A 27,784-nucleotide genomic window follows, 5' to 3' on the forward strand; every position below is an offset into this window, starting at 1 on the left:
TGGCGTCATGTAAAGTGTCTGGAGTTCCCCAGCTTACAAACCAGCCCACAATCGATCAACTAATTCTTACAAACCTCCACACAAGAACCATGTGGAATAAAGATGACAAAGACAACCACGTGTGCACACCATGTAGCCTCTCACTGCTCATTTTATAAGCGGGAAAATTTTTGAAATGTTAAATTACATGATTATGTGTATCATAGCAAAAAAAAGACTTCTGTGTTTATTACGGGCGTGTACATGTATGCTGCATGTAAATCCTTCATGGTGAATCGAGGTAAAAATGCATGAAAGAAAATGTAAAAAGTGTTGTCAGAACATGAACCACAATGAATTTGTGATGAATTCATTCACATTTATGGCAACAACCAGACAGTTTAACAGGAATGCAGGCAGTGCAATTTGGTCTGAGGGTGAAGTTTTAAAAATAATGAATAAACATTACATTTGAAAGCAGTGCAGTTCAAATTGCTCTTTCTTGAAGTCAAGAGCAAAGCGTCTGGTTTTTGACAAACATGCATCGGGAATGTCAGTAAAGGGGAAAAAATTAATGCACGCAGCAGTGCATGTTTTCCCCCACAGACTGCAAGAGACAGCACAAACTGCAACTTTCATATTATGCTACACAGTCTGTACATTTAAGACACATCCAGCTGGTTCTCTTCTCCTTAACCTCTAAACATAAAATAGTTCAGCAGAAACAGAAAAACTAGAAGTCCAGTGTTTAGTCACTTCTGTCAGTATTTGTTGATCCCAAATATCCGTACTCCATGAAACTGAGGCAACTTTGGGAGGAGGACACTAAGGAGGGAGCTTGTGTTGATTAGGAAATGTGTGGGATCATATTTTGTGTAGAAACTGGCAAGAATATACCTGCAGAGAGAGAAGAATACTGTAAATGTAGCATCAACACATCACAATCCACATTTATGTATGCATCAAAAACAGACTACATGACAAACACAGAGTTTCAATTAATAATATGAAAGGGAAAATACACTGAACCACTAACCAAGCGACACCTCACATGTTGTCATTCTATGACATCTTTGGATTTTGAGTTTAAGAACAGAAGTAGAAGGTCTTTAAGAATAAAAGTAATGTTAATCAAGTTCCATTAAAGGTGCCCTGTAGAGTTTTCTTGTAAACAAAGAAGTTATGTTTACATTCATTGTGTTTCCATGAGGTCTAACAAACGTGATTTATGTATTTCCTTCCTTCGAACACACTCACAAAACTGATTTTTGTAACCTGCATTTTTTACACCCATGTTTACTAGCAAGCACATGTAGGTCACTGAAACAGCATGAAATCATGTATCCTTGCACCTGCATGTACATAGCGCACATTTGCTTCCTTGTGTATGCATGAGAAACGAAACGGGGAACCACTCAAATTGTTTCATAGCATTACTAGAGGTCAAACACTCCACAGGGAACATTTACGTGCATACAAGCTTTAAACCTCAAGCGTTTCATGGTTGAGAGTGATTGTGTACTCAGGTGCTCTGGTGGTGCACTGGAATCGACTGTAGCTGGAACATAAGGTGATGAGGAAAGCCCTCTGTCTGGAATTATGTCTTCAGTGAAAAGTCTACAGATTAAATGAGTCTCTTAAGGTTAAGACACAACGAAGGATGTGCAGACAGTGAATTATTTCTATAATTAACTGGCATACTTGTTTCACTCAGGAGTTTAACAATGTAAGACAGAATCAATGGTATTGCAACAAAAAGAAGAGTCTACACTATGCTAGTGGCCCTGTGAGGCTGTACGTAATGCTAACCCTAGCATGGCAACATGAGCTCAGTAACAATGGCTGTATTCAAAACCGCCTACTACACTAGCAGAATGTACTGAAATGTAGTATGTAGTATGCAAACCAAAAGCAAAATCTGCAGGATACCGAAAATACCCGGATGTCATACTGGTTCAGAAAGAATCCCCAGGATGCATCGGACCAGTCTACCTCGTGTATTGTGTCCCACAATGCAAAGCTCTAGAACGGTCACAACAACCGGACTTTTAAAAAAATGTAATCTTTATTTAATCAGGCAGTCTAAACAAACAGTCATTGTTGAAAACCTTGTCAGAAGTGAACAAGGAACAATGTAACTGCTCTGTCCCTGATAACAAAAAAATACTACTCAATGTTAGATTTAAGTTATGTTGTGTAGTTTTCTTACTGACATTTTGCAAAGGTTAATGATATCTTCTTGATATCAAACGTTAGCTTAGCAGGCTTAATAAGCATTATGGCTTTGTGATGGGTAGTACGTTTGTTACAGATCGGCTGCAGCCTTGTTCTCCTTACATAAGATTAAATCTGAAAAAAATGTTTTATAATATTGTTTACAGCCACTTTCCAAAACCAGAAACCGGCTAAGCCTGGCCTACCATACTACAAAATAAATAGATTTAACAGTATGTACTACATACTGCGGTCACCAGTAATATGTAGTAGGCGGTTCCAAATACAACCAATGTTAACATGCTGATGTTTAATATCATCTTAGTTTAGCATGTTAGCATACAGACATTTCTTAATTAGCACAAAACGCAAAGTACAGTGAGGCTTATGGGACTGTCATACGTAGGTATTTGGTCAAAAATCAAAGCACTGGATGAATTGAAAAAGTGCTAGAAAAAAGTTAGGGGATCCCAAAAGCCATAAAGATGCATCGTCCCGGAACCATAAATAGTGGTTCAAGATTTAGTTTCAATCAATCTAGTAGATGGTGAGATATTTTTCAGACAAAATCAGTGGTTGCTGGCTAGAAATGACAAGCCGACTTTTGTCTGAAATCAAGGACTCACTGTTTGGAAAGAAAGTCTTTCTAGAGGTAAATCTGCCACTGTTCTCACTGTAAACTGCATTCGAGCTGAGTGAGGACGGAAATCTCGACAGATCAATTTGCTAAGTGTTCCCAGATGATCTAAAAAGAAGGTGAGAATATTCCCAACAACCGGAAGCAGTGTGTCAAACACTGACCCATTGCAAGTAATTCCTCATATATTTGACTACATGCTGATTTAGCCATGAAAGTGAAAGAGAAGCTGCAAACTGTCCAGCAGTGCAGATCACATTTCATTACAAACTGCAAATGTACTTACAGAACAATTGGTGAGATAGTGAGGAATTTGCGTGAAGATGTGAACTGGACACCATAGTCCATCTGTTCCCAGTGTGTGAGCAGACGAGCTTTGCCTTGGTCTGGTGTCTCAAAGGGAGTGCCCTTCACTGTGTGTAGAAACAGGTACATCACCTGCAGAGGACAAACCACACAGAAGAGATAAACAACTGCTATTAACTACCAAAAGTGATTTCCTTCCAGTTAATACTTTTGAAGAAGTAAAAGTCATTATCAACAACTTTAAGCAAGCCATATTTATGTGCAGGCCTGACACATATTATAAACGAATCTGAAAGCAATTCAGCAATTCAAAGTTTTTAGTTTTTAACAGAGCATTTCACAGAATTTTACTACAGGGTGACTCATGAACCCAGTTTAATACAACATACTATAATAATAACAACATGTTAATCTTCTCTTAATTTGGCTTTTTTAAGTTTTCCAAGAGGTAGAGAGAGTAGAAAGTAGTGCTCTGTGCTGATCAGCAGAGTTGGTCATTTTCACAGGGAATGGGAAATGTAACGTGACAATCAATTTAGGTTAAACAGGACTGCAATGATGATAATTTCATATATTACATATTTTGGATTAAAAAAAAATAGGGGTGGGCTATATGGAAAAATCATTCACAGTATATGTAATCTTAATATCATGATATCAATATGATATAGTAGATTTTCTGAAAGTGTATCAATCTTGTCATCCAACTCTTGGAAGAAAGCAAACAAAATGTCCAACTACTCTTTTAACATAAGGCAGTCCTGCTCATTGCTTTTTAAAGTTGCACACAATGGTCTAATACACCTGGATATATTATAGAGGATCATTTTAGCTGACCAGGTTGTGGATGACATTGGTAAGAGTCCAGACGAGCGGCACAGTGAAGAAAGGAATGCTGAGCAAGACGATGTGCAACACGACGGTCAGCAGCAGATAGGTGAGCCATATTCCTCTGCTGTTCATCACCCTCGTGTTGGGGTTCACCTCACTGTGAGCTACGCCCACATTCATCTTGAACACAGAGAGACAAAATGTAAGAAGAGGCACCCACAGACCTTTTGATCCCCCATGACTCTAAATATTCAGCTTCTCAAACATGATGTTAGCAAGCAGGCAAAATCTTAGAGCCTTGAGAACCTTAGACACATAGTAATACTGTTGGTAGTGATGAGGTTGATCTACAGAAATTTCAACCAATCAACATCGCATAAATCTGTTTCTACAATCACCAAACAATACAGATGTGGTAGTGCAAAATTTACAATAGTTACAATCATCACATTGCAGTTCAACTTCAGGTTTGTTCTTTCAGTGTTATATGTCATTTCTTGTTTAAATGATAACGGTCACATTAATTTGTAGGGCTGAGATGTGATATATAATGAATTCTAATGAATAATGAATTTCTTGGGACCACTGGTTAGTAGGAATAGGGTAGTTTAGCTCTTAGGGTTTTCTGTCTGTAGGTTAGAAATTATACTGTAGATTGCATGTGCTTTATTTATTTAGACAATATGTTCAATAATGTACTTCAAACATATGTCTACTATTTGCTTAGTGTTTGGGCCTCTAACAGTTACACACGATCTTCAGATGGGTTACCAGGGTGTCTCTTTTCACAAATGTGAATTATTTCTTATGATTGTACTTGTATTTTCTTATGTTTTGTGAATAAACAAAACTGAACCAAACTGAAATAGAATAGTATACACGATGAATCGAAAGAAATAAACAACCCGCATCTTTATAACAAAAAGAAGAGAAAAAGACTCCGCCCGTCTGAATTGTTCTGGGTGACAGAACATGCGCTTCCTCTCTCAGGACTCCCTGCATCGCTCAGCTGTTACATCTAGCCGCAACATCCACACACTAACGTTATCCGGAGCAAAAACATCTATGATGAAGTAGCAATATCGTTAAAATGTAAAATTGTTTACAAGAACATGACAGTAACTATCACACAATGTCCATTTGTTTAACTTGAGCTTCACAGTTGACGTTAGTTCACATTAAACGTTCGCCAGCTAGCTAACAGTTGAGCTGCTATCTACAGGTTAACATGCTAACGTTAGTTCAAAGTTACGTTAATCAGGATGTAACGGTTGCAGAATACGCGGTAAAATTGCGGGGGTTACACGCTTCTGTTAAATTGTGATTAATTAGCCTCGCCCATGCGGCATTTCGAGGTTTAAAACTTTACATTTCAACGGAGCAAACTTTACCTTCCTGTGTTGTCGTAGCTCACCAGGAAATTCCTTATTTTTTTATGTCCTTTAACCCCGCCCTCTTTAGGTTTGGGCTGCTTCCTCTACTGCGGCGGACATCTGTCAAAACTCCAGCCTGTGTCCTCCTGTCCGCAGGTAAACAGGTGTGGTGAAGTGTTGTTTAAGATGTAGCAAAGAGCAAATGTCCTCCAAGAAAGTCCCTGGATCCCCCAAGTGCATATGAGCAAAAGTTTAATATCACTGTTAATTCCCGTATAATCCCCATAGCTATAAAGATATATCACCTGAGCTCCTCGACCCAACAACAACAAAATGCCAGATAAATCATCATATTAATCATTTATTAATTGGGTAGCTGTGCTTTTTGGAGTACTGCCTACCTAATATTCTGTAGCCTCCTGCCCAGTTTGTAATTTTTGTCTTTCACTCTTGAGGTGTGGGGTAGATTACAACATAAGTGAAGAAAGAGGTGCTGGAATTATTTTAACTTGGAAAATTATGGTTAAATTCAAACTTATTTCTTTGCAAAAAGAGATTAATGGAAGTCATATAAAATTGTTGAAAAGATAAATAGACCTAATATGTCTTTAAATTAAATGTATAACAATATATAATTTGCCATTTAAAATAAGACACACAAATCACATGTAATTCTTATTTTGAAATAGAATAAAAAGAAGAGGTATTATTGATTATTGATCAATGAATTATAGTGCGGTATCACTGAAACAAGTTGCTAATAATCACTGGACACACAGCAATCTGTGCCTCTGTTCATGTCCGCAAAGATTCTGATACATGAACACACAGCAACATTTACACTGTTTTATTGTTGTATTTTTGCCTTGTAAAGCACCTTGGTCAATGTTGGTTGTTTTATGTGTGCTATATAAATAAAACTGATATTGATATTGATACTCATTTTTAGCAACTAGAGGTTAAGTATCTTGCTCAGGTACACATTGGTGGATATGTTGCAGTGGGAAACAAACCCCCACACCAAAGGCACCTGTCTTATTCACTGCCCCATCACCACCTCATTAGATAGCATTAGCTAGCAAAGGGAATTAGGAAATCTTGTTATTCCAAAATCAGCAGCACAATGACCCAGAAAAGACTGACCTCTCTCTCACACATGCAAACATATTTATTTTGGACAATGGCTTTATTCATTGATCTAGTCCTTCATCTCCACGAACCTCATGGAAAGGCCACTGTAGGAGAAGGCGATAACAGACTATAAGCTAACTGTTTGTTCAAAGCTGTGTCTGTGCAGTGTAACTTTATTATAATGTATTAGCCTTTTTCCCACAGTGAATATTTCTGCCACTTAAAATGTCAGAGCAAAAACTCCTTATTGATTCTGTAAGAAAAAGTTTTGAAAGCATATAGGTCAATAGTTTGTGATCTTGAACGTAGTTGCTGCTTCTGTTCCTGTGGTGTAAACTCATAGTTACTTGTTTTGAGTGTGTAGATCAGGCCTGTTATTCATGGCATTGACCAATCTTGCCTTTTGAGGTAGGCTAACCGGAGCACCCTCCTTATTATTGCCATTCTGTATTGTTATTATCTAAAAGGATTTGTATCATCTATATTACCAATACCCTATTGGTAAGGCCAGTCATGTGTGCTTTGAAAGTGTACCGTCAAGCACAGTGTTGACTGAAGTTTTGTGTGTCTGTAGGTTACAGCCCCCTTGCCCACAGAGTGAATAAAATAACAGAACTGTACTGTATGTGCCTGCATGTCTTTGGATGGTGGGAGGAAGCCGAAGCACCCGGAGAGAACCAATGTGGACGAAGTGAGACATGCAAAAGATTTTTAAAATTTATAACCATAAAGTTTTAAAAATCTCTCTCTCTCTCTCTCTCTCTCTCTCTCTCTCTCTCTCTCTCTCTCTCTCTCTCTCTCTCTCTATATATATATATATATATATATATATATATATAGATAGGTAGATAGGTAGATAGATAGATTATCATATGTAGATATATATGTAGATATTATCATTGCGGAGCTCACAAACAACATTATGCTGGTTGCCTTTGAGCAAACTCATCCCTAAGGACTGGTGTAAAACTTGAAATACAGTAAACAGTAAAAGCCTACAAACTCTTTTGATCACCTTACAGCAAGCAGCTCATACTTCTCCAACTAAACAGCAGTGATTCTTGCAGGGAACAGTAAACTCAAGTAGGGAAATGTAAGACATGACATGACTTTTGATATATGGTGAGGGTAACATAATGTGGAGGAATATATTGGACAGGGTAAGTGATTAATGCGTGTGATGAATGAAAACAAAAACAAGCTGTTACCGCAAGGGGAGATCGCTGTGTTGGACAGAAATGAAATAAGGAAGTTAGGTCAAATTCACATGACCCGTTTATTACATGTGCGGGACGTCCTGAGGAACTTTAACTTGCCTAGTCAGTCATTTATCTGACCACATTTTAATATGGACATTTTATACTTATATAGAAGCCTACATATTTATTAAGAATGAACTGTCAAGCTTAATTTTTTAATCAAACAGCATCCCCATGGGACGAATCCTTAGGTGACCACTGACTTTTCATCTAGAGCCATCAGTTGGCAAGTTATCCAATATTTTGGTTTATAACCAAATCTCTTCAAAATGAATGTGATGCCCATCAGCCTCAGCTTGTGTTTAGTGCTACTTTGCATTGATGGAAACACTGATGATTTTTAACTGTACACAAATTACAACCAGTTTCTTTTCATATAAAAATCAGTTCATATTTAAATTATCTGTTTTTTTTACACATTGTTGCTCATGCAACACTATATATGATGTCATAAAATCTCACAAGGGATTAACATGTTGACCTTATTGCTCACAACGTAATAAACCCTTCTCATACAGGTTGCCAAAGATCTTTATTCAGACATTACTCTCTGGTTAATTACTACATTTACTCCACCACAATTGCTAAAGCTCAAAAACAAATGTAGGCAGTCAACATTTTATCATTTTGTTTTTCTTTACAATGAGCATCACAGCCTCACATATATGCTTATACTTTAGTATATATCTTGTACTTTCAAAGCTGCAGTGTTCCATTTTTATGTGCATTTATTTCCTTTTGTTTGTGCATCTAATTTGACCACATTATTGTCGTACCTTTAATTGCTAAATAAATGTTTGCTCTTTTGCTCTGATGGCCATGGCGTATGTACAGTAAGCTTTTGGAGTTTTTACCTTCAAAGACAGGATTACTGTGTTTTTTCATTCAACTTCTCTCAAATAAAGCTCTTTGTATTTGAGAGAAGTTGAATGAATTTTAGATATTAAGTCACTCAGAGAACAAACTTCCTTGTTAAGCAATTCTGTACCTTTACACTGAGCTCACTGCTGCTGTCCTTCCTCTTCCCCTTTAAACGTGACATCTTCCTTTTTTGCTTTGAATTACTGCCGGATTAACATTGCATCATCAGAGTGCTGCCATAATAGACACACTGACTGGGAGGAAGTATGCAGGAAGTTGTGGATCTCCGAAGAGCAGCAGGAATCTTTTAGGAAAGCACAGCTTCCTTGTTATCTAGTATTTGTTTGGATGTTGTTTTGGGAATTCATTCAAAGAAAGGATTAATTGTCAGTGCAGGAAACTTCCTAACTGTCCTTAGTGAGAAATAATTTGTCATGCTTGTTTGGTGTAGAAGGAAGAATCACTGTAAAATAAATACTATGACATCATTATATGATGATGAAAATCATATTGTTTATTATGCAGTAAGAAAAAGGGACATAGAGATGAACACAATCTGATTTCAATAAATATGTATAAATAAATACAATAAATATGATTTGAATAAATATGTTAGATAACAATTCCATGGGAAATACATTCCATATGTACATGGGAGGAACAAGAGTGGCAACACTGTTGTAGATACATCATCAGCCCCTGAAGGCTGTCCTAGAGACTTTGATCAATGTGATCAAGTAAAGAATGCTTGTACAATTCATAGCTGTGTGTCATTGAATGCTGCAACATTTCATGCCCTACATGCATTTCTGAGCTGAACCCTCTGTGTGATGAGCCGGATCCCCAACAGCAAAGACACGAGCGGTAAGGATAGAGAAGGAGAAGAGTCTGTCCATGGTGTAGTGGCACAGCAGAGCTTCCTCCCAGCGATCAATGGTGTGAGTCTCCTGTAAAATTTGAAAATAAAAACCATTTAACTTTTATCTATCTAACTTTTAATTTTTTACTTTTTATTGTATCTAAGCCATGAGCCATAAAGCGTAATGCTGTAATAAATCCTGCCCATACTTCTGAGGCTGTTGGACCTTTTTGGAGTATTTACTTCAGTCGACTGTGCTTACCTTCTGGTGATTTATCTCTGCCCTCGACTTCACACATTTCCTGATGTCATTGTATAGTTTGTCCATCGCTGGCATTACTTTGCTGGCAAACTCTGAGCAGCTTTGAAATCCAGCAACCCTCTCCACTGCAGAGATGTAGCTTGCTAGAACACTGAGTATCTTCCCTGAACATGTCTGTGGAAGGAGAGAGAAAAAGATAAAGCACATCACAATCAGTAGCTCATTGTTTTATGTTGTATCAATGTGATATTTCTCGTGTGCATTGTTGGTTTTCTCGCTTACCTCTGAATTATTTTTGAGGGTCTCAGGATCACACATGTCTTTTGCCTCCATCCAAACAAGTGAGGTGGAAAAATCTATCACATCTTTGGATCCATTTCGTGCCTGCAGACGATTTGAGACAAACATGCTCAGTACATTGTTGTATGTTGTAATATATAAATTAATAAAGACATCGAGCATTCAATTCTGGTATATACAGATCATTTAAAGTTAATATTGTGTGTAGTGTGTATGTGGTGTTCATTTAACATGAATGACATTTTAAAGAAGTCTGTATTTGAGCAAGGTTTGACATATTGCATATTACATATTGCTGGTAGTAAACAAATCAAAAATATGTTTATAGATGCCTCAGCAAATTAGAATAGGTTAAACATATATCTGTAAAAGCTTTAATAATATGAGTGACCAAAATGTTTCACAGTTAGTCTGTATGGAAATGTTATATGCATTAATTAAAACAACATCAAACAACAAAAAAGAGACTTACCTCTACTGAAACATTTTTGGCAATTTGATTAAGCTTCATAGAGCTGCCCTTCGCATCACCGCATGCATCTTGCAGACTGCGCCCGGCTGGAGCGCAGGATGCAGCCGCGAAAAGCAAGAAAAGAGAAGCCAAAGTCGCGAAACAAGAATCCATGTTTTTTTTTAAGTGAGCTCGTGTGTCCTGCTGTCTGCTCGTTCCTGTGAGTGGTGCTTGTTGTGAGTCCCGCTCTCCTTTTAAATGTCTATTTTGTCTTGTTTTTTTTTTTGTGTGTGTTTTTTTCACACTGGGCAGTGACGTAGTGGGTTTTCCTGCCTGGGCATCCCTCAGGTGAGTTCATGCTGAGTGCAATGAATATTCACATAAGGCACAGGCAGGAAGATTCGCTGTTTCAGAATCGGGGTATGAGACATATGACCATAGCATTAGGTAATTGTTATTGAACTCAAAAAAAGGAAGAAAAACAGACTCGTGAGTTGTAATCGCAATAGAATCAGAATCAAAATTACAAAGAGCTTTATTGCCAAGTAGTAGCCTTTTTTACACATTATACGCGATTAGGTAAATTAGGGTTTTTATATTGAATATAGGCTATAATTTGTTATTGAAATAATTAATCAATATGAACAAGTTTATCCATCCATCGTCAACCGCTTATCCTGCGTACAGGGTCGCGGGGGGCTGGAGCCAATCCCAGTTTACATCGGGCGAAAGGCGGGGTACACCCTGGACAGGTTGCCAGTCCATCGCAGTGAACAAGTTAATATATATTTTAATATGCCTTTACTTTAATGTATATGTGATCTCTAGAATGCATTTATACCCATACCAGCCTATATTACAACTAAGTGTGTGTGATAATCAGTAGGTGAAACACCAATTAACCCAAATGTGTTTTAATTCTTATCAAGTTTCACATCTATGGCTATGCCGAGGAAGTGAGATTAACCTTTTACATTTAAGGGCGATAATGAACTGAATTTCCGCGATCTGCCCCTCTTCTCTACCAGAGAAAAACATTTGCCTTTGAAAAGACTTTGAAAAGACTTTTTTTTTCAGAGAAAGAAAACGATAAGGCCTAAGATATTTTCGTGCTTTCTTTCACCACCCCTTTGTGTTCTATATTATTTATGTAGTGGTAATAAATAGGCTCATCCAGTTACTGACTGGTTTAGCCCACTAAACATTATTGTTAAACAAAGTAGCTAAGGGTTTGTAATCAGCAGGCTACTCATATTAACAAGGATGCTACTTGGCCTACTCATTCAATTCAAATGAACACAGAACAGATAGGCCTACTCATTTTTTTTTTCTCAAATGTTAGCCCATTTGTCAGTTTTATGGAGAAATCACTGAGATTTGTAAAAGGACTGATGTACAGAAGGCTCACATGACATATCATTATAGCCCACAAAAGATGCGTTTTTTTAACTGTGGGCCCATGTTGAACACCCCTTCCTTCCACTCAACATGTTGTCTTAAGAGGAGAATGTCAATACTGGACAATTCTGCAAAACCCTGTATTGTGTTCAGTCAATTCTCAATTGATAAATGATTTGTATGGCTAATAAAATTTCAGAAAACATTGAAAATTATTGTTACAATTTCCTAAAGCCCAAGCTGACATCTTCAGATGTCTTGTTTGGTCCCACCAACAGTCCAAACCCCAACATATTCAGTTTAATATAAAACTGAAAGGAAAAAAAGAAGAGTAAATGCTCTCATTTTGTAAAGGTGAAATAATTGAACATTTGGTATGTTTCTTTGAAAAACAAGTTAAATGAATTCTCCATTATTTCCTATATTATTTCAGATCTACAAATGTACAGTTCATCAAATTAGATGACCCACGGTACCTCCAGGGGCCCCTGAGGATCTGGAGTCCGGGGGCAAATAAAGGGAATGTTTATTGCACGGCCTAAATGGACAATGATAATAAACTATAAAACAACGCCGGTGTATTAGCGAATGAATGAATTAATGCACATGAAAAGGAGTTGCTGACCCTTTCACAGAACTCATGAGCAACTGGTCCACGGTGTTGATGTGGGAAATGAATCCTGCATCTCCAGCGCTGCTCTTGAACGCACCACTGTTTGCTCCGGATATGTTTTTGTTTTTTTAAAATGTGTGTGTTATTGTTGTGAATGAAGTGAGCATGGACTCCTGTGCGGTAAATCGTATTACAGACCTAGAATAGGTCGGCGTACTATTTACATTTACATACACAGTTTTTTGTAACAAAGCGACACACAGTCTTCAGTCATGCGGATATCTTGGGTGTTGCAACTGGATGTGCAGCCACAACAATGTCTGTCTGGTTCTTGACGATGCTAACGTTAGCTAATGTTAGCTAAATTAGCTAACCGTGCAAGTACCATAACTTATAGTAGTTGCCAAAATCCCAATAACGAAACGCTGTTGTGGGTGAAGAAACGTGAGCTTAGCTTTCTGTACACATTTTAGTAATTAATACTATAACTTTGGAGGCTTTTGCTAGCAGTTTGCTTTAACTTTAGCTTCCGGGGCTAGCTACACTGTTAGCCAAGCAAAAGCTACAACAGGAAAGCGAGCCTGAGTTTATGGGGCGATAACTTCACTTGAGTTTAGTTTCTCAAAAAAACAAAACAAAAAAACAATACAAATGTATTTATTAGCTAGGCTGGTATTATTATTTACAGTAGTTGTCATTGCAGGTCGGTTTAACTGTAACCCATGATGAACTTTGACGGTCTCGACGCTGGGATGGGTGAGTACCCACCCAGCCTCCACGGGACTATGGACGCGGGGATGGAGCCCTCCATGGACCCCCACCTCAACCCCAGCATGCTACAGGGTGTGGAGCTTGATCCAGAGGGGCTGACCGTGACAGTCCCTGAGCCTGTACACCTCATGGAGGGGATGTTTTCCGAGCTACACAGTGCAGTCTCAGAAGTTGGCATCCCAGTCACTGCAACACATTTTGATCTTCAGGAGGAGATGCTCTGGATGGGAAACCACCGAGTAAGAGGATTGATTATGATTATTTCTGAAACATGCAGGTTGCCTCTAATCGAATGAAAATGTACGAATACTTAGCAACCATGTCATTAAGTCGTTTTACTTTAATTATTCTCTTTAGGGTCATGTAACTTCGTTCTTCGGACCTACGATGGGCCGCTATTCTTCCTTCCAAGCCCATGCAGCTGACGACATCCGACACATTCAGAGTTTGGAAACAGGCGTCCTGTTCCTTTCCAAGTGTAATCTCAAATGCCACACTCGTGGGGGCCTTGTTATGTTTGATTACCCGTAAGTGTCAAAATATGTTTGGATGAACATGCTGAGATTTATTGTAGGCAAACTGAAGCTGTAACATGATTTGTTCTCTCACTGAAGTAATGAAGTTTGCAAATTCATTGTTAATAATATATGTGTGCATTCCAGGATGGACGAAGGAGCTGATATGCATAGTCTTCTCATGACCGATAACAACACCTTGCTTATGGGCGGATTACAAAACTATGCGGTTGAATTTGACTTGAATACTGTTCAAGAAACTCAAAAGGTGAGACATTGGAATTAAGTTTATCAACATCCACAGCTGTCTGTGCATGCAGCAGAGGACCTCATGACATAATTTGACATATATAAGAATAACATGCTCAAAAGCAAGTGATGGACTGTTTACTTTCTTGTCACATGTACTCGACAGTTCAGTGTTGAGGTGCCTGGAATGGCAATAATGCGCCAAACCAGTCGTTTCTTCTTTTGTGGGCACACTTCTGGCAAGGTAAGAATATCTTGATCAAATCAGTTTGTGAAAGATGTGTTCTGGTTTACACACAACTCATATTGACCCTCTGTTATAAACAGGTAACCCTGCGGGACTTGCGTACATTCAAGACGGAGCAGGAATTTGATGCGTTCTCTGGCAGCCTCTCAGACTTTGATGTCCATGGAAACCTTCTGGCTGCATGCGGGTTCTCGAGCCGGGGTTTGAACGGGTTGGCATGCGATCGTTTCCTAATGGTGTATGACCTCCGTATGATGCGAGCTGTAACGCCACTTCAGGTGCACGTGGATCCCCTCTTCTTGCGCTTCATTCCTACCTACACGTCACGCCTTGCGATTATCTCACAGACAGGTACCAACCAGGGAATTTGGGTCTCATACATGCCAGTTCTGTAGCCAGTGTGTTTGTAGAGTTTTGTCAATAAATGTGACGCATGCCGTTTATTATTATAACACACTCAAATACCTACAGTGACAACAGTGTAAGTGTTTCCTGAATAGTGGTACTTAAAAGTAATTGTCCCGGTTACAGTATTTAGGAACCGTTGCTACTGTAGTCACTCAGGTATATGAGTGAAAATGTTTCCTGAATACTGGCACATGTATCTTGGGCATAATGTTCCACCACCTCTTTCTCCAGGTCAGTGCCAGTTCTGTGAGCCCACTGGTCTCGCTAATGTGGCGGACATTTTTCACGTCAACACTGTGGGCCAGTTGCTCATGAGTTTTGACGTATCATCCAGCAAACAAGCCTTGGCCTTCGGAGACTCCGGGGGATGTGTACACCTGTGGTCTGATGCTCCGGAGGTATCATTTAACGACTACTCCCGGGAGACAGACTTTGCCCTCCCTTGCCTTGTGGACACGCTACCTCAGCTGGACTGGAACCACGACCTGCTGCCTCTCTCGCTTATCCCCATGCCGCTGACTAGCACAGAGCCACTGCTCTCAGACTGGCCCACTGCACTGGCTACACCCAGCCCAAGGTAACACATTCACAAGTACTATATGTCTTTACCTAAGCTGATTCTGTATGACTGGTAATGGCAAAACTAACAAGTATTGTCTGTGTATCTTCTGATGAAATAGCCTTTTCCTCTGTGCCACATAGCTCCATTATTGTCCACAAACTAATAAAAACACATCAATGAGCCACACTGTTGCACTGGTTGATGTGTTTCTTTATTATGATGAACACTGACACTGTAGTTTAGTTTGATTCAATCTCACATTCACTGTCCTGCTGCTGGAAATACTCGATCTGAACCTGAAAGTAGTATTGAACAAATACATTATTTACTCCAGTTTGAGTTACGCTGGTGAAATTTGACATTGCTCAGCTGTTTTAGAAATATAAAGCCATTGTTAGAAATTAAACAATATATTTGTGACCAGTTTTCAAAGATTCATGGAATCAGTAGGAACCAGTGGGTAAGGGACTGAGTGAGATAGGGAAGTTGGAAATTATTGAAAGACAGATAAACACATTGTTGATTTTGGTCTACTGGGATTTATTGTCAATAGCAGAAATATATAGAATGTCACAAGCTTTATCTTTTAAGTGGTGATGAGACATAATCATCAAACTGACATGTATGCTCTCACCCTATGTTCTCATTTTAGTCAGAATGTGAAACTTATTCATTTCTCTTTTCAGCAGTGATGGTTAGGTGGTGTACCTAATAAACTGGAAGCTGGTGCTTACGGCATTTGGCTAGTTGCTTCCGTTTCCCTGTTTTGTTTTGTTTTCTTAACTGCTACAATTTAATGAATATTTTCATCAACAAATACTGTTCCTTCCAACAGACGAGCGCCTCCTGTGGACCCTGAAATCCTGCGCACAATGAAAACAGTTGGATTTATTGGTTATGCAGCAAATCCTCGAACTCGCCCTCGGAACCAGGCAGGTCCAAACATACAATGTAGATCTTACGCTACATTACAACAGCATTTTGTTCTTGTAAATGCTGTCAAAACACTAAATTGTTGAATACGTGGGTATATTCCTGCAAGGTGTATTTTGGTGATTGCCTTAGCAGTGTGTCATTTCCATTATAGTCATTTTTGTTGTGTTCAGTGTCACCTTCATACATAGATTTCAACGTAGTAAAAACTATTTTCTGTATTGGTTTCAGGTTCCTTACAAAATTAAAGAAGTGGAGCTCGATTATGATAATTACAACCAGGTCCCCGAATCACCAATTGGGCGCGATGAAGAGCCACACCTGTACATGGTCCCCAAAAAGTACAGAAAGGTTAGGCTTAACATATTTCATTATGGTTTTTGTATAAAAAGAACCTTGATTGTTTTTATTTTATAATAATGTGTTTGCTGTTGCTGCTTTGTGTTCAATCAGGTCACAATTAAATACTCTAAACTTGGACTGGAGGACTTTGACTTCAAACATTACAATAGAACCTTGTTTGCTGGCCTTGAGCCTCACATACCCAATGCCTACTGTAACTGCATGATCCAGGTGAGAAACTAGGAATGTTGTTGTGAGTGATTTTTTTTTTAATCAGTTTCAATTGGAATTTAATATATTTTGAAAGGATTATATAAAAGCAGAGTTTTTGTGTCCTTGTTCCTTTGTTGGTGAATTAGGTTTTATATTTCCTGGAGCCTATCCGGTGTCTAGTGCAGAATCATTTGTGCCAGAAGGAGTTTTGTTTGGCCTGTGAGCTCGGTTTCCTCTTCCACATGCTTGATTTGTCACGAGGAGATCCATGTCAGGTAGATTTTTGTTATTGTTTCTCTGAATAACAGCAGGTTGATCCCTGTGGCTGTGGAGGTTTTAACATTTCATTACTATTGTGTTGTAACTACACATTGTATACTATATAGATTTTCCAATCCAACCTCTACCAACTTCACTTCTTCAGGCCAGTAACTTCCTCCGAGCGTTTCGTACCATTCCTGAGGCCTCAGCTCTGGGTCTGATCCTCGCAGACTCAGATGAGCAAACAGGGAAGGCCAGACTCGGGCGTTTAATCCAAAGCTGGAACCGCTTCATCCTCACCCAGCTCCACCAGGAGACACAGGAGCAGGAGGGCCCACAGGCCTACAGGGGAGCCAGCAGCAGGTCCGAGCAGCCAACAGAAATTGATATCACTGTGTGTGTATTAGTGTAGTGGCAAATTATTTCCTGAACAAAGCTTTTGACATGCGCAGACCTCCATTCTGGAGGTATTCTAGGCTCAAAGCTTTTTCAGAAACAAATTTAGGGAAGTTGTAATTACTAATTTGTTTGTGTTGTGCCAATGATACAGTTCGCTGGGTTCCTCTGGTGAGTCTGCCATCGGAAAACTCTTTGGATGTGAAGTTGAGAACAGCAGCCTGTGTCGCTGTGGCAAGGAGACGGTCCGCTCCTCCCTCACGTTGCTCTTCACCATGCATTACCCTGAGCAGAACTCTCAAGGTAGAGTCCTCTTTCAACACTGCTGTATATTGGACAGTCTTGTGTAGCTATCATGTACCTAAAGCTTGGCCCTGAGAGACTAGTGTATGGATAACCTGTGCCAGAGAAAACACTGTGAAACAGTTCTGTATTTGTTTATCAATATATTATTTTACTTTGATTCATCAGAGAAAACAATAAAGGAATATGATTTTGCTGAGATCTTGAAGAAGAGCATCTGTCTGGAGCAGAGCACTCAGGCGTGGTGTGAAAACTGTGAGAAGTATCAACCCACAGTACGTTTAAAGCTCTGTTGCGACATTTCAGCAGCTTATATTAACAGACAACACATTTGTATTATGACTCCACTCTATACTGCATTATGAGAATGTTTTTCTTTGCCACTGTAGGTGCAGACACGCAACATTCGATGTCTTCCAGATGTTCTGGTCATCAACTGTGAGGTGAACAGTGCTAAAGAGGCTGAATTCTGGAAGGTTCAGGCAGAGGTAAATAACACTCATTTTGGTTGTTTGTTACTAGTTACATGAATTATGTAATTTTTATTTTGCTTTCTTCACAGTACGCCTTCAATAAAGCCATGCAGAAAGAGGCGATGGAACCTGCAAAACCTAAAGAACCCCCACCCATGCCAACTGAGTGGTGTTTGGAGTAAGATCCCTTTTTAATACCAAATAAAAAGGATTGCACTGGCAATTCTGGCAATTATTTACATTAACAATTAATGGTTCCGGTTAAAATATTAGTCAATTAGTCTATAAAACATCAGAAAAAAAAGTAAAATAATGAATAATAAAAAATCATCATATTTTCTGCTGGGTCTACATTTGGCACATTACATTTGAACATTTATTTAAACAATAGGTTATTGGTTTAGTTTCCAATTTTTTTTTCTGTCAACTAATTGTTTCAGCTCTTGTAACTTCACTTTCACCTTATTGTATATCCTTGTAGCGGGGAGGAGTGCAGCATGGAGGGCTTTACCTTTGACACACGGGTGGAGGATCTGCGACACGTCTGGATCCCTGTCAGTCTCAAGATGTCCATCAGCAAAAGTCAGGGACTAGAGATCAGCAGCTGGCCTGAAGGAGAGGAGGTGAGGGAGGGAGAATTTCTGCTGATTACTGGATTAAAACACTGATTTTGATTTTTTTTTTTCTTGGCTCGCTGACTGCGTGTTGTAAAGAACTTAGGACTCGTTACATTGTCTTTTGTCTTTGATCAGTTAAGTGCTGCCGAAGAGGCGGAGGGCGCTTCACTCTATGATTTGGTGGTCACGGTGCCTCATATCCTAGACGCTCGCACAGGTGGAAACTTGGTTGCACACATCAAAGTAGGGGAAACCTATCATCAAAGAAAAGAGGTGAGCGAAGCTTAGACTGGAATTGTGGGAGAGACTGGCTTCTGCAAAGTAAAAGTGTAGTTGATGTTTTATACCGGCCACATCGATTCTGTGTTTGAAAACTTGCATTTAAAATGTTTGTTTCAGGGAGTCACGCACCAGCAGTGGTACCTCTTCAATGATTTCTTGATTGAGCCAATTGACAAGGTACATTTTGACTGTTTTTAATTTAAACTAATGAAATTATGTTTGTAGTCATGTAAAAAGTATTTGTTTTGTTGTCAAAGACTGAAGCTGCTCAGTTTGATGTGAGCTGGAAAGTGCCAGCCATTCTGTACTACGCCAAGAGGAACTACCATACCAAATATGACCTTCGCAGTGAGTCTTAGGACATTTATTGTGGAGATTTTCCTTCTAGGTTTGTATTCAGTTAATTTACCTGCCCATGCTTTGCTGCTTGTCTCAGTTAAAAATCCCATAGATGCCAGTGTGCTGCTGACAGAGGCCTCTTTGGCTCGGAAGCAGAGGAAGAGCCATGCAACTTTTATTCCCCTCATGGTCAGTGAGATGCCGCAGGCTGGTGACTTGGTGGGACTGGACGCTGAGTTTGTCACACTCAACCAGGTGAGTCTGGTTTATAATGCCACTCTATCACACAGCATGTTTACATGCACTGTAGTGTAATGGTACTGTAAAGCCGTTTATCCATTTAGCTGTCAGTAATCAAATCTTTCCTTTGCCTCTGACCATATTTTGGAAGCGTGGCTTGATTACTTTAACTCTATTAGAAGATGCTGCTTCCTCATGTTTATCAGAAACCAACCTATTTCAACTTCTAGAGGCTACTTTATGTTTCAGTTTTAGTTGGACCTTGGATGGACTTATTTTTAATACAAGGACTCACTTACTGCCCTGAAATGGACTGGCGACCTGTCCAGGGTGTACCCCGCCTTTCGCCCAATGTAAGCTGGGATTGGCTCCAGCCCCCCGCGACCCTGTATGCAGGATAAACGGTTGACGATGGATGGATGGACACATTTACTCTCAGTGTAATGATCTCTCCTTTTGTCCACCCGTTCTGCTGTGACTGTTACCAGACTTGGGGAGTAAAAAAAGTTGTATAAGAGGTAGCTACAAGTCTAAGAAATTGCTTTACTCTAATTCCCTAACCTTATGACGGAAGTTGGGTTTCTCATTTACATGATGTCTTAAAAATTAGCTTCCTGGAGAAAGCGACCTGTAACCCGGTTACAAGTATGAATGAAGCCTCCAGAGACAGTGATATGGGCCCCGGGGTATGCTTAAAACAAACTAGTTTGTACAACGTGTTGTCCAACCACATCTAAAATCAAGTGTTAATAGCTGTTTCAGATGTTCATGCTTGAAGATGGAGTGAAAAGCCTCCCATAACAGAAAGATGTGAGTTGCAATAAAATGTATAAATCGGGACAACAGAGATAAACTTTTGACATTTTCTCCTAGAAAGCATTTGTGGTTCTGCACTCAGTTAGTCACAAGAAAGCTTACTGAATACTTATGAACCAAAGCTGCCAACAGTTTATTTATACCATTATTCAGTATCTTAAAATGTCAGGTATACAAAAATATTGTATGACTATTAGGGCTGGGCAATAAAACAATAATTATAATTATCGCCAATAATTATATAACAAATTAGCACTTAATTTTTCTATTAAAATATTTATTTTGTTGAAAAAAGAGGCCTAAAAAAAGATTTAACTAATCATATTTGTAGTAAAAAAAAATGTTTTGAATGTTCTTCCTCAGACTTGTGAAGTGATCCCCTGTTTGGCATCAAGTGTTTGTCCCATTCTGACCATAAAGAAAAGTTTCACCACATAATTAACCATCTGGCTTCTTCAATTTTCACTCAGGAGCACAAATCTGCCTTTAAACTTCACATATACAGACATATATTGTGATAATTATTGATATCGAACAATATAAAATGTTTTCATCGTGATAACATTTTTGGCCATATGGCCCAGCCCTAATGACTTTCCTTTTTTATTAAATTTGACAATTTTGAATCACTTTGTTAAATTCTAGCAAGCTAGCTTGGCCCAGATTTGTGTTATAAGCATCTCAAGACCAGTAAGGCTGTGCAGTTGAAGGAGGCAATTCTTATACTTTTGACTTGGTAGAATTTGTATCCTGTCCAAAGGTGGATCAGAGTTACTTCTTTCATAACAGAACAAAAAAACCCTTCTCTCTTACTAGCAAGAAAAAATGTGGACATACTGATATTACAAAAAAATATATAAATACTTTGTTATATATAATGCTTATTTTAAAGACATTTTGTTGTGATTATACACTTTGAGTAAACACATGACAATGTGTGTTTGCAGGAAGAGGCAGAACTTCGCAGTGACGGCACCAAATCGACCATCAAGCCCAGTCAGATGTCTGTGGCCAGGATCACTTGTGTGAGGGGTCAGGGGCCCAACGAGGGGGTGCCCTTCATTGATGACTACATCTCTACTCAGGAGCAGGTGAGAGACTGCAGAGTCCAAAACACCAAGATATCTTAACAGCAAAAAATATATCATTAACAGTATGTTTAAAGCGAGTTTTGGAAACAGGATACTGTTGACTAAACTATTATGTAGGAATGACACTTTTTCCGATCACTACCTATATCATGTTTCCTTCATAGTCATTAAACAGACTCTCCTTTTGTTAGTGTTGATAATACACTTTCACTTGATAATACACTATGAGAGGCAAAATAGGAGAAACCGGGATAATCAGTTACACGTCGAAATTCAAGCAATTCTGGAAAGTTCTGAAATGAGTAGCACATCATTCATGGTAGAGAGGAATGAGCAGAGAAAGGCCGAACTGTGTTGTCTTTTGTTTGCAGTTGAATTAGTACATGATGCACAAACAATAAGTATCACAGAAACATTTTGTAATCTTCTTTTATTGTTCTCAGATGATGATTGATCACTTGTCCCTTGTTTATGTAGTCTGGAAGTGGACAGGAAGAGTACTTGATAGAAAAGTCTTTATTTGTTTGTTAAGATGAATGCCACAAACCCAAATATTAACCTTGAATAGGTACAATGCCTTTTCCAAAATTAATCCTATGAGACAGCTGCTCATGTGTACACCCCCGACACTGAATGTTTGTTCTTCCAGGTCGTCGACTATTTGACACAATATTCTGGCATCAAACCGGGGGACTTGGATGCAAAGATTTCTTCTAAGCATTTGACCACACTGAAGTCCACTTACTTGAAGCTGCGCTTCCTTATCGACACAGGAGTTCGCTTCGTTGGCCACGGTTTACAGAAGGACTTTCGGGTTATTAATTTATTGGTATGTTATTTCACAAACTAAAGTCAGATCTGTTTTGTTGATGGATTTTTTAGGATTAGAGGTGATTGTGTAGTGCATGGCAGTGCACAATTAAAAGCACTTTAATGTATGTATGTATGTAATGTAATCGGACATCTCTATACATATTTTTTCTTTGAGCAGTTGTGACTTCAGTCTGTTTCTTTGCTGTTTCTAAGGTTCTGAAAGACCAAGTCGTTGACACTGTTTACCTGTTCCATTTACCCCGCAAGAGGATGATTTCTCTGAGATTTCTCGCCTGGTACTTTCTGGGTAAGTTAATCAATATTATTTTATTAACAATGGACCCATGACTACATGTAGTGTGAAAGGGGTGGCTGATAGTGACAGATCTGCAGAGAATTGTCACCCGACTTCAGTTCCCTCAACTCACTGAAGTGTCTTTCACCTCATTGTTTACGGCCCACAATTTCACTGCTTTGGTTCACCCTCACCACTCCCACAGCCTTGTTTTCAGCCGCAGCTGTTTTTAGAGAAAAAGCTCAGCCAAAATCTGTTTTATTTATATAGCCCAATAATACAAATAAGCTTGGGTGGTATCTATTTTTTCATACATTCCTGACATTTCACCAGGGTATACAGTAAATGACAGTATTTGTGTTAAATACAACCTAGCTGAGGTGATGTGATGTAGCATGTATGACATTGTCTGGCCTACAGTGATGTTTGTCTAATATGCTGTTAGCCTACTTAGAAATGTCTTGCTGGGTTGAAATACATGTTTGACTAGTACAAAATTCATAGAAGTACTAATGTTAATAATCCATTAAGACTGAGCAAAGTAAAGTGGTAATAGGCCAAAAGAATGGAATAGTGGACCTAAAGTGGAACAATTAGCAGCTAAAGAGCAAACTATGTCCTTCAGGAGTTGGTGGAGACCAAAAACAGAGCATAAAGAGAGTGAATATTGGATTCATCAGGCAGTCAAATAAATACACACAATTGCATGTCTGCTCCCAATTATTAATTGATTATCTGACGTTTCCAAGTTCTATAGACAGGTGGCTTACACATCAGTTGGTCGATAAATAGTCGAGTTGATTCGCACGTGTTCAAACTACTTTCTTTTTTGACATGGGTAGTTACTATTGAGGTCAGTCTACTTTAAAAAATTTAAATTCACTTCAATTAAATTGTATTTATATAGCGCCAATTCATAACAAATGTTCTCATGACTGGAGGTCAGGAGTCGCTGCTCTGAATAGTCGTGTGCTTTGGACTGGTCACGAAGGAGTTAAATGTCACTTCAGGTGTCCCCTAGGTGGCGCTAGAGAACACCCTCTAATTATGTATAGTTTACCAGTACATAAAGTGTGGACCACGCTGTGTGTTGTCATGTAAGTAAAATAATTTTTGGCTAACTTCCTGTTGCCAGCAGGTGGCGGTATGACATTGAGTGAATATTTGCATGTAGATGTGTTCAGGGCGGGACTCTTATCAAACATATAAAGTTTGGTACAGATCTTAGCATGGATCACTGAAGTTAGAACCACTTTCTGTTTAATAGCGAATCACTGAAATTTAGTGCCACGGTATGGACACGCTCTTCGACAAAAACTTACAGATAGAACAACTTTTCATTTTCAAATTCAGATTTTTTCAAATTTGAAGTCGATGGGATTAATTCTGTAGGAGGAGACTGTTAAAGTACAGAACCTGTGAATCGTCAAAAATTACCATTAAATTCAAAATGTCCTACTTCTAGTTGGGTTTGGGGCATCACTCCCAGAGGCTTTTTTGTAGGTCTGGAATGATACATCTGCCACAAAAATTTCTTGCAATTCGGTGAATCGTGGCCCGGGAGCACTAGCAAGCCATTTTTCCACTCCCATGCATGAAAACCATAAGACATGTTTTGTGCAAAGTTAAATGTTCCATGTTCGGGCCCTAATAATTGTAGCAGCGGGTGTCGAGCAGGAACATGAGGGCAGTAGGCCCCCAAACCACATATCTAGACTCTACAGCTCCAGAGCGCAAAAAAACTGCTGAAAATGATGCAAGGAGAGAAGAGAAGGACGAGAAAGCACAAAACTATGGAAAAGGGAAAAAGTTGAGTTAGTAACATGCATTAATGGGATAAGATTGCATTCAGATGGAGTGGAGGAGAGAGGAGCTCAGTGCATCATGGGAAGTCCCCTGGCAGTCTAGGCCTGCATAACTAAAGGATTGTTCAGGGCTCACCTGAGCCAGGACCAACTGTGGCTCCCATTCTAATTTTGGAGACTCTAGGAACCACAAGTAACATTGCATTCTGGGAGCATAGTACTCTGGTGGGCTATAGTAAGGTACTATGAGCTCTTTAAGATAAAATGGTGGCTGACCATTAAGAGCTTTGTAGGAGAGCAGAAGGATTTTTAAATTCTATCAGGGTTTTTCCTGGCTCAGAATGAGCCTTTGGGGGTGACTTTGCACGACAGTAGACATGATTGGTATATGTACAGTAAAGGCAATGAGTTACCTTATGACTGAAATCTATGCATTTTTTTGTTATTTCTGACCATTTGATAAATAAAATATATCCACATCCTGGAGGAGTAAAGGTATAAATGAGTGTATTAATAAATATTATAACATTAAATAGAAAGTATAATGTTAGTATAATATATTTACAGGTTACACTTGATTTGGATAATCTGCTTACAGATAGTTTATTAGTTACGATTCAGCTCACAAATAAAAACTTAATCTGATATTAGCCTATACCACTGTGGTTAAGGTTTGATTAGAGCTAATGTTTGTGTATTCATTATAATTTCAGATAATAGTATTGTGCTACTAAATAGCTTACCATTAGCAGCCTATAAGATTAATTCCAGCTGGACAAAACAGCAGTTTCATTTTTGTGGGTTGTTTTCAGTCATTAAATTATTGCATACAGAACGAGTACAACATTTCTAAAGTTCGCTGTAGTGCCTCATCCTTTATTTAATGTCCTGCCTACTCCAGGCTGTGATTGGTCAGTTCATGAAAAGTGATTTTGACAAGCAACTAACACACGGCTGCGTGAAAGGCACCGGATCTCCCTGCAGAGATTAGCAGTGAGGAGAGAACAGGAACAGGTGAGCCTCACGTAGTACCCAGAGAACCTGATCTGGAGAGGGCAGAGAAGAGTACCGGTGCCGGTACACCTAAAAGTGACCGGCACACTTCAAGCACATTTTGAGAAATAACAGGAAGTCATCTCTATTATTAGCGCGAGCTTCGTAGCGGAGCATTCAGGCGCAGTCAAACCAACGCAGCAGCTGGTTTTCCAGCTCCAGGTGCATGTGTTAAAAACAGCGCTGTGGATGAGAGGAGAGGGGTCAAGACGTCGTATTTAAGTTTATGTTCTGCTTGCTCAACAGTTGTTTTAATAAATGGCTATTAAAACACATTCAGAGAATATTTGAAATGCTTTTTTTGTTTGTTTTTTTTCAAATTCTGATCATTTTGGGGCTATACTTTCCTTTGGCAGGAAAAATTTCTCTATGTAGGAAAAACCCTGTTCTATTCTGGATTTTACAGGGAGCCAGTGCAGAGAAGCTAAAACAGGAGAAATATGATCTCCTTTCCTGGTTCTTGTCAGTACACATGCTGCAGCATTCTGGGTCAACTGAAACGTCTTAAGGAATTTTGTCGAGCAGCCTAGAAGTAACAAATGCACAGATTAGTTTTTCCGTATCATTCTGAGACAAGATATGCCTGAGTTTTCCAATGTTAAGTTGGAGAAAAAAGGCGGTCCTTGAAGAGAGTTTAACATCTTAAAATTACAGGTCTTCGAGGTTTATACATCCTTAAGGCATGCTTCAAGTTTAGCTAACTTATTGGTTTCATCTGGCTTGATTGATAGATGAAATTTAGTATCATCTACATAACCATGAAAGTTTATAGAGTGTTTCCTAATAATATTGCTTAAAGGAAGGTGAATAGAATTGGTCTAAGCACAGAACCTGGTGGAACTCACTATGGTAGTCATAGTGAGTTTCACAAGGTTTTGTGCTTGATTCATCGTTAACATGTACAAACTGAGATAGATCTGATAGTTTGTGAGTTTGGAGGTATATGTATAATTATCTTCTTTTTTAGAGGGGCAACAGAGTAGAGTGCAAGTTGCGGTGAGCCAGCACCACTATTAACAAGATGGTCAATTTTGGAGGGACTGAAGTTACCTTAAGAGTCGTCAAATGTCACCATGTATAATTTAGATGTCCGTGTTTTGGCACTAAAGCGTTGAGGTTTTAAACTTCCCCTACATGCATTGGAAACTGTAAATGTAACGGTTGAAGAGCTGCTCTGTCTATATGCCTAGTCATTCCTGATTGTTCTTTTCTTTGTGCGGCTCCCAGACCTCAACATCCAGGGGGAAACCCACGACAGCATAGAGGACGCCCGCACTGCTCTGCAGCTGTACAGAAAGTACCTGGAGCTGAGTCGCGGAGGCGGGAACGACGAAGTCAGGAAGGTCCTGAAGGGACTCTATGAAAAAGGCCGCCAGCTGGACTGGAAAGTCCCAGAGTCTGACACAGGAGATGGTCAAGGTAGCCCAAAAAGTACGACACAACATTGAATTAGACATAGGCTGAAGTTCTTGACATAACAATGAGTTTAGATGGGAGGGGTTCATGACAGAGTCTGTGTGAGTGAATTGAAAGCACTCTTTCCTTCAACAGGTGCTGCTGTGTTTCCCTCTGTGATGGGGCTGTGAGCTGCACCGTGACATATCCCCACCGCAGAGTTTTGACTGATCAATGCTAGTTCAGTTAATGTCATATTTTGTACTTATTTGCATGTATTTTTGCATTGTGCACAGAGTTTATGAAGGTCGTTGTTGCCTGTACAGTCCACTTCTGTGACTAAACAATTTTTAATCATGTCAAGATTTGTACTTTTTTTTTTGTCTAGGAAAGGTTTCCAGAAAAAGTTAGAGTTTTGAGTCTTTTTTTTTTCATTTTAAATGCAGCTTTTTTTTGCATGTAAATAAATAAATCATGGTTCAGTATGATGAGCAATAGAAGATAATGTGTGTTTAATACCAGGAAACGGGAAAGATATTTTACATTAATACATAATCATCCAAATAGACTGCACAGAGAAGTATATTCAAATTTTACAGTGAATTTATTTGTAGCTTGGTTGCATATTTTCCTGATAGGTTTGATAGCATCTCCTGGCAGCCATTCCCAATAGTACTAAGATAACATATCTCAGAATGTGAAATGCCTTTTTGCAAGAAATGAAAGTGAAAAACAAAGTCTGTTGTACAAATCATAGACTGTATATACAAATAGTCACATTTCAGTAATATAAACAGATACCCATGTACACCTCAGTATTAAAATGCGTACCATCTAAACTTCACAAATTTGCACAGATGGCCATGGGTTTGCCTAAAAATGGCGTAAGTA

At 39.0% G+C, this 27,784-nt stretch overlaps 2 protein-coding genes across 4 annotated transcripts; one reads left to right on the top strand and one right to left on the bottom strand.

Annotated features, from left to right (window-relative positions):
- Positions 1–121: 121 nt before the first annotated feature.
- On the bottom strand, positions 122–5,452 carry ormdl2 (ORMDL sphingolipid biosynthesis regulator 2). Its single transcript, XM_038723174.1, has 4 exons — positions 5,359–5,452; positions 3,974–4,147; positions 3,117–3,268; positions 122–876 (listed from the first exon to the last, which is right to left on the bottom strand). Exons 2-4 carry the CDS (start codon positions 4,145–4,147, stop codon positions 741–743), a joined length of 462 nt encoding a protein of 153 aa, XP_038579102.1. The 5' UTR covers positions 5,359–5,452; the 3' UTR covers positions 122–740.
- Positions 5,453–12,581: 7,129 nt separating this feature from the next.
- pan2 (poly(A) specific ribonuclease subunit PAN2) lies at positions 12,582–27,737 on the top strand. Of its 3 annotated transcripts, none has more exons than XM_038721978.1 (26): positions 12,582–12,681; positions 13,178–13,484; positions 13,603–13,772; positions 13,908–14,028; positions 14,176–14,253; positions 14,337–14,607; positions 14,896–15,241; positions 16,062–16,158; positions 16,391–16,510; positions 16,613–16,732; positions 16,861–16,989; positions 17,139–17,338; positions 17,526–17,674; positions 17,843–17,949; positions 18,064–18,162; positions 18,237–18,325; positions 18,629–18,770; positions 18,900–19,037; positions 19,164–19,223; positions 19,304–19,394; positions 19,483–19,640; positions 21,389–21,532; positions 22,182–22,361; positions 22,559–22,652; positions 26,726–26,929; positions 27,050–27,737. In XM_038721978.1, the coding sequence occupies exons 2-26, from the start codon at positions 13,197–13,199 to the stop codon at positions 27,082–27,084; spliced, it is 3,630 nt and encodes a 1,209-aa protein (XP_038577906.1). In that variant the 5' UTR covers positions 12,582–12,681; positions 13,178–13,196; the 3' UTR covers positions 27,085–27,737. The 3 variants fall into 3 exon arrangements, with proteins under 3 accessions (XP_038577906.1, XP_038577908.1, XP_038577907.1); XM_038721980.1 differs by having other exon boundaries at positions 26,726–26,917; XM_038721979.1 differs by having other exon boundaries at positions 12,636–12,654.
- Positions 27,738–27,784: the final 47 nt, after the last annotated feature.

This window comes from Micropterus salmoides, unplaced genomic scaffold, assembly GCF_014851395.1.
Source record: "Micropterus salmoides isolate LMB-PRFRI ecotype aquatic unplaced genomic scaffold, ASM1485139v1 Ms_hic_scaffold_16, whole genome shotgun sequence".
In the NCBI taxonomy this organism is placed as follows: domain Eukaryota; kingdom Metazoa; phylum Chordata; class Actinopteri; order Centrarchiformes; family Centrarchidae; genus Micropterus; species Micropterus salmoides.

Coding starts and splice junctions, on each gene's coding strand:
- ormdl2 (XM_038723174.1), bottom strand. CDS start 4,147: ATGAATGTGGGCGTAGCTCACAGTGAGGTGAACCCCAACACGAGGGTG. Junction 3,269..3,973: donor CCAATGTCATCCACAACCTG/GTCAGCTAAAAT, acceptor TGTCCTCTGCAG/GTGATGTACCTGTTTCTACA. Junction 877..3,116: donor ACTATCTCACCAATTGTTCT/GTAAGTACATTT, acceptor CTCTCTCTGCAG/GTATATTCTTGCCAGTTTCT.
- pan2 (XM_038721978.1), top strand. CDS start 13,197: ATGATGAACTTTGACGGTCTCGACGCTGGGATGGGTGAGTACCCACCC. Junction 14,029..14,175: donor CTGTTCAAGAAACTCAAAAG/GTGAGACATTGG, acceptor TGTACTCGACAG/TTCAGTGTTGAGGTGCCTGG. Junction 17,950..18,063: donor GTGAGAAGTATCAACCCACA/GTACGTTTAAAG, acceptor TTGCCACTGTAG/GTGCAGACACGCAACATTCG.